The sequence below is a fragment of the Nipponia nippon genome, unplaced genomic scaffold, assembly GCF_047370975.1.
Source record: "Nipponia nippon isolate SJK-2023a ecotype South Korea unplaced genomic scaffold, ASM4737097v1 scaffold_5, whole genome shotgun sequence".
Lineage (NCBI taxonomy): Eukaryota > Metazoa > Chordata > Aves > Pelecaniformes > Threskiornithidae > Nipponia > Nipponia nippon.
Genome location: NW_028262369.1, coordinates 17,416,352 through 17,423,267, shown reverse-complemented (window position 1 = coordinate 17,423,267; position 6,916 = coordinate 17,416,352). Strand labels below are relative to the sequence as shown.

The following is a 6,916-nucleotide window of genomic DNA, read 5'->3' as shown; positions in this document are numbered from 1 at the left end:
GTACTGAGGCTTTGCCAGGTCTCGGTGCCAGGCAGGGCGGAGGTGCCCGAGGAGACCAGCTCGGGGAGAAAAGGCTGCACTCTGGAGCTGCATGACTGCGCTCCGGAAGCGCCTCGCTCGTGTCAATAGTGGGCAAACATACAAAATCAAGACCTTCAGTTTTAAGGAAACATTTTAAAGCCTCCCTACTCACATTGCTGCCCTAGCATGCATGAGAAACTCCAAAATAATGATTTCACAAACCCTTCTGATAACCATGGGCAGGTCTTCCACCAACGCTGCAAGATAACGGCTCCAGCTTTGCTCTGGCTTACGAATGCAAACTGAACCGGGCGGTGGCTCGAATGAGCATGCCAGGCTACAAGCTGGGGGGCAGAGCTGCAGGCAAACCCCCTGCCACCCCCCAGGGACTCTGGTTTTAGTGCAGAGGTGGGACAGCAATCTCTGAAAGAGCCCAAAGGTGGTGCCATGGCAGGAACCACTGCACTCGGGCACCAGGACACAGCCTGGTTTTCCAAAGGCAGCAGCCATTGGATCAGGACATGTATTATTTAATGCTTAGAGAGAAACGGAGATGCCAGACTGCAGGCGCTTGGCCACAGCTCTCGGACACAGCTCACAGCTGGCGTTTGAAATGTTTTAGAGGCTCTGGGTGCTCAGAGGAGGCTGCATGAGCACTTGCCACCGTCAGACTCCCGCTCCCAGCCGTCTCGGGGCAGGCGACATCACAAGCACTGAGAACCAGCAGAGACCCCGCAGAGCACCTGCGTGGAGGCACTCCTCTCTTTTTAGCAGAGCCTCATGCTAAAGATAAATTTTTGAGTACTTTAGAAATCCCCTACTTATTATTTTAAGAAAAAAACCTGCTAAATTAATAACACCAAGACAATACCAATGTATGCCTTCTGATTATTTTTGGTCGCTCATTCACCTTGGACAGCAAGGTCTGCCTCTTCTCTGGCCCTTCGCTGCAGCGTTCAGCCAGGCTCCCCCAGAGAAACAGCCCCAGCCCTGCAAGCAGCCCTGCAGGTCACCAAATCCATACTCCTCCCATCTTGAGCAGTTCCTTTAAACACAGTGATAAATTCACTGTGCTCCAAGCTAAAAGCAATTTGGCTTTTTTAAATTTTAGCCTGCCTTGTTCTTGCTAGCAGCCCTTGAACCTCACAGCTCTGCTCCTCCTGCCCTCCCGGCTTCCCAGCCTTGCCTCCTGCCCTGTAGCTTGTCAGTATAATTACACTTACGATCCAAAACTCCTGTAGACATCCTTTCATCTTATACCTCCATTCAAACTATTCGAGCACGAATCACTGCCCAACAAAGCACCAATTAACTTGCTGCCATTACCGCTTGACGTTCTCCCCTGCTGGGTTTGGGACAGTGCCACCTCCTCCCCGAGGTCACAATGCCCAAAGGGATGAGCCCGTATGAGTCCTCCCAGAGCCAGGACAGAGCACGCATCTGCACCCTTGCAAAACCCGTCCGTTAATACAGGACATCTGCTGCTGCTGGCAGAGGTCACGCAACCCCCACGAGCTTTTCTGTCCCCCGGACAAAGAGGGGAAAGAACATCTCTGTGGCAGCAGCTCATGCTGCTACAGCACACGTCACCCTGAGGGTCCCGAACCCTTCACCAGCCACCCGAAGGAGTTATTGACCCATCCCAGCAACGTGGCCACCTCTGCACTGGAACCAGCAGCTGCTGACAGCTCACGGCTCCATTTCGTGCACATCTACAGTGCAAGGGATGAAAGAAAACTCTGTCTTTTGCTTACTGGATGGATACAAGTGTACCTAAGCCTGCGAGACAAATCTGAAAATACATTGAAAGGCATTGTTACACAGTACCATAAGGCAAGTATGTACCTACAATAGTATGTGAAAGGCAGGGGGAATGTTTAGGGTTTTTACCTCTGATTCCTTCCCAGGACTTTGAAGGTCACTGTGAGATGAAGATGTAGATCCTCCATTCAGCTAGTGGAAATCAAAATGTTAGTCCAGTTTGCACAAAGACAGAATTAGAAAAAAGTAAAAAGCCAGGCAGAAAAATGCTCCAGCCTGGTGGGGACAGACATCCCAGCCTGGCTTGTCCAGGGACAGGAACAGAGCCTGGAGGGGAGGGTCGGGTCCTGCCGATGGGACCCTGAATGCACATGTGCACACACATGGGAGCTCCCTGCGATTTGCCGGCAGAGCCGCTGCTCTCCCACATCCCCCACGCCAGGCTGAGCATGGTCCCCATCCTTGCCAGCACCGGGCAGCCGTTCACCTCTACCCTCCATCACTGGGAACAGTGATTAAACAGGGCTGAAACCAGCTTTGTTCAACCCCTAAATTAAAGCTGCAGCAGGAAGCAATTAAAATCAGCCAGCAGCAGTTAAGCTGAGCTAAATGAGCCTTGGGGACATTATGAGCATCCCTCTCTGCTCTGCAGGCTGGCAAGTCATCCCGACAGGCTCGCTTGTCATAGGTGGGAGCCAAGGAAAGCTGGCATGCCAGGACCCCTGATCCCTCTTGATCACTCCAACACATTCCCCTAAACTGAGCAAACCCGAGATGCTGCCGAGCCACCTCAGCCGTCAGGGCATCCTGGAGCAGGCAAGTACTCACTTGAGTCTGTGCGGATCCATTTGTCATGGGCTGAGGTACCACACCTATAGACCACATAAAGAAAATACGCTGTAAATAAACTCAGCTGGGATTGCTGGCCTCAGGTCCCAGGCAAGCATCCCTCAGCATCGCCCACCCGGCCATCCCAAGCCTGCCTTCTCCCTTGCCCACCCCACCAGCTCAGTGCGTCTTGTCTCTTGACTTTGTCCTGTGCTGCTTCCGAGCCCATGCAAAAGCCTGTCCATCGCCTTTGTGCCCTTCCGGAACCAAATTCTTTCCAATTCCCCTGACTTCACTTGATTTCACTCTGTTTTCATCAGAAACACCTTCCAGGAAGGGGACCAAGTAACTCCCATGAGCACTAAGTGCAGCACACACCCCTTTTTTTTCTTTTTTTTTTTTGTCTGTTAAGTGGTTTTTCTTCAGAAGCTGTTTAATCAGAAATCTTGAAAAAAAAAAAAAACCAACGTTCTTTGCCAAAATCAGCATCTTGTTGGTGTCACAACAGTGTGTGGCAAACAACCTGCTCCCCAGGTACCCTGGCATTTTTTTTTACTCACTTCCAATGATTTGCACTAATAATATTCCATATGATGGCAAATCTTAGGCAGATAAGCTGCCAGTCACCACAATCGAGTCATTGCTAAAGGCATTACCATGTCTCATCTGTCCCAGACTAACAGATGTGTTAATTGTGACAAGATTAATAACTGAATTATGTCGAGTCTGAATGCTTCTTGGGGCAAAGCCCTCACTCTGTGCATCTCTCCAGCAGCAATGACGTGGATGCACGTCGCTGCGTAACCCGAAATCCAGTGAAGCGAGAGCAGCGCGCGGTGCCAAATGCAGCTTGCAACTGCAGAAACACAGGGCAGCTAATTGCACAGCTCCAAAGCCATCATCTCCCTGCACCACGTACGGACACGGCTGGGCTTTCTGATGGACCGATTTGGGAGCTGCATCAGTGTCAGCTGCAGGGATTCCTAGTGCGAATCAGGGCACCTTTGCGTTTAAAAAACATAAACCCAAATCGTAATTTTGAGAGTGTGCTGGTGCAAAAGCCTCAGTTATGGTGTTGGGATCCTTAAGTATTTTACCATACTGAATGTCAGACTCATGTTTACAGTATGATAAGCTCTGAGCAATGGTCAACAGAAGAAAGTCAGCTCGTAGCAGAAATGACGCTAAGTCTCTGGTACCATAAGAAGCTAAAAGATAATGTTATTTAAATGAGAAGCAAGCTTCAAATCACAATCAATATTAAAGTGGAAATGGACTTCAAAAAAAATGTCATTTCAAAATTTGGCATGTCTGGAAATATTTTCGTATTTCCTTAATCCTGAAAGGTGCATAGCTCTTAAAATACACTCATTGGCTAAAATGTTGAGGTGCTTAGGATCAGCTGTAAGACTTTGAAATTGTCAGCTTGAGGTCAAAGCAGTTTGATTAAAGAGTGCAGTTATTATTTCCTCTTACCCTGCAAACAACAGAATTTACCAGAGCACTTTGTCACCAACATATGTACTGTCACCAGCCAGGCAGACCCAATTCTTGATCTTTGACAAGTGCATCAAGACAGCAACGAGAGCTGCAGAGTCAAGGCAGGGGCTCGAGCACCCACCCGCACCCCTCCGCGTGTCCGTGGCCCTGGTTACGTCCCCACCCCGGGGAACAAGGGCTCCTTTATCGCTCATGCCAGCAGACAGCTCTCGCCCCAGCTCCTCCTTGAACCGATACGGAGCATCTGACACCGTTTTCGCCCCCGTATGCTTCTCTGCATTGTTTGACCCATTTCTTTGGACAAATCTCCCCATTGAGCATCCGAGGAAGCCGGAGTGCAGATCACATAAGGAACAGTTGTATTGGGAAACAGAGCTCCCCATTCAGCCGGGGGGGTCAGGACAGGCTGGGGAGCACCGCACACCCTTCCCATCCAGGAGCTGCAGCACAACAGGTTGGAGAGTGGACAGGCAGCTTTCTCTGCCAGGTTTCAACAGCAAGGAAAACATTTCCTGCAACAGCCACCCCTGTGATCACTGTGGCATGAAACCCTTCCCCCTGTGAGCACGAGGTGATTGCTCCAGTATTTCTCGATGCGCCCTCAGGCTCCTTTGTGAGAGCAAAGAGCAACGGGGGATTTATTGCACTCCCCCTCCTGAGACCCCAGCTCAGCACCTCAGGCAGACCATTCTGCTCCCCCGGACCCTGCGGGTCCACTCGCTCCAACGCCAGACACCCCATCTCCCAGGGTGCAGGTGCTGCAGCCAAAAACGGAGGGGCCCGAGGAACAGCCGTCAGAGAGGCTTCCCAGCCCCAACCAGACAGACCAGTCCCATCTGAGCATCCCTCCACAAGCTCATCGCTCACTGAGCAGCCAGCTCCCCCCGAATCCCACCACGCTTTGCCTCAGCCACTTTATGGCAGCAAGTTCCTAAGTTAATTATTCACCGTGTAAAAATAACAAATTGTTTTTTGGCTAGATTAGGAAGTATTCTCACTATTTATAAATAGCTGGGTGGTGCTCAGGAAACTACTGAGGGATGAGACAGAAGGGAAACACGACTCTCCCTCACTTCTGAAATCCCACCCATGACACGGTGAGTCATGGGAACAGCGTAGGGTCACCCAGGGAAAGCGAGGTCTCACCTTTGGTGTGCTCCTCTGTCGGGGTCACCCCCAGCTTCTTGAAGTAATCATCTGTTTCGGGGTCCACCACCAGAAGCCTGGCTTCGTTCTCCCTGGACTTAATGTGGGACACCACCTCTGAGTGCCGCAGGCCTTCCACATTTATGCCGTTCACCTGCAAAGCGATGGCATGAGAACTCATGTCCGTGCCCCCTGCAGCAGAGATGCTGGTCCTGGCTCACAGACTCCCAGAGCAGCCTCCCCATCCCCTAAGGGATGGGATTTTCCTTTTTTAATTTCCATTGGGATGATAGAAAGGCTACAGGCTTTTTCCTTCCCCCTCTCAAGTCAGCCACAGCCTCCTACCAGCCCCCCAGTGCCTCTGCCAGAGCATCCTTCGTGTTACTGCACACCTCCACCTCTGTCCGCATCCCAAACACATCCATCAGGAACCACAGCCCCCAGACTCTGCCATCACCTCACCCACCCAGGTCCTGCTCTTTTTAGTGATTTCAAACCCAGCCTTCACCTTGGATGTGCCCTGGGTATCTCCAGCTGCCTACGAGGTGCAACCATGTGCATGGGCTGGGTGCTGCTGGCGTGTCCTGCTCCCCAGCCCTGCCCAGATGGCTGCGGCATCACCACACCATCGTTCATCCCTGTGTGATGGAAAACTGTGGATTTCCCGTGTCCCAGGAGGGCGAGTCCCCATGCCTGCTGCACAGATTTATTTCTCCCTTCCCTGCGTGCGAGCCAGGACCTACCAGGGAACGTGATCCTCTGCTCCCAATTGTTCCCGGCAGCGAGGGCCAATTATGATTTTCAGGCATTGTTCGGGTGGGGAATGAATCACCCTTTGTCCTGCAGGGGAAGGTCTCCGCACCACCCGGCCCCTCGCTGCTGGACTCGCTTTTGTGTGATAAACTCTTTTCAGTGCTCCAGCCCGTCTCCGGCAAAGCTCAACCCACCCTGCTCAACCCACCCTTCGCCGCCCGTCCTGCCTTTGGCATCCGAAGGCGCCTGCCCTCAGGACAGCAGGGTGATGTGCTAATTCAGCTTGGATGGAGAAGGGGAGAGAGTGCTGGTGGTACAGAGATCGCTGGGAATGGAGTAACCTCCTCCTCTTAAAAATAGCTACTCTGTTACTACAGCTTTCTGAAACAAATCAAAGACTTCAGAAATCTGTCCAGCACAGAAAGGCCTTCGTTAGAAGTGGACAGCAGGTTTTGTTTGTTTCTCTAAGCCACACATAACGTTGTAACTGCATGCTTTGGATGGACACGCCTGCTCTCCTGCAGGGCCACGGCTGTCTGGGATCACCAGCATCAACTGATTCTTATTCCTCCTTCTCCTGCAGACAGACAACTGCTTTCTCCTGCACCAGACCCTGAAGCACACTGATGCCAGAGTTGGGGACTGAGCCTGGGAGTGAGGGCAACCCTGTCCCAGCAGCCCCCTGAGGAGCTGAGCTACACCAGCGTGGCATTGCCCCAGCAGCACCCAGGACATTGCAGCCTGTCCCAGGGAAGCAGGACAGCAGATGAGGCTGGTCCTGGCCCAGCCATGGTCCCTCTTGCTGCAAAGTCATGACTGCATTGCAGTGGGGACAAGCAGCCGCCTCCTCTGGGTTGTGCCAAGGCTGTCAGGGGGCTGGAGACAGCCCCGACAGCCTTGACACAAC

General features: G+C 52.1%; 1 protein-coding gene across 2 annotated transcripts in view; it reads right to left on the bottom strand.

The window, feature by feature from the left end:
* The window catches only part of NHERF2 (NHERF family PDZ scaffold protein 2), a 41,056-nt gene that overhangs the window by 3,925 nt on the left and 30,215 nt on the right, over positions 1–6,916 (bottom strand). For both annotated transcript variants that reach the window (XM_009467971.2, XM_087730770.1), the window contains exons 4-6: positions 5,257–5,410; positions 2,611–2,654; positions 1,912–1,974 (exon numbers count right to left, since the gene is read on the bottom strand). In XM_009467971.2, coding sequence (XP_009466246.2) covers positions 1,912–1,974; positions 2,611–2,654; positions 5,257–5,410 — 261 coding nt within the window. The remainder of the gene's footprint in view (positions 1–1,911; positions 1,975–2,610; positions 2,655–5,256; positions 5,411–6,916) is intronic.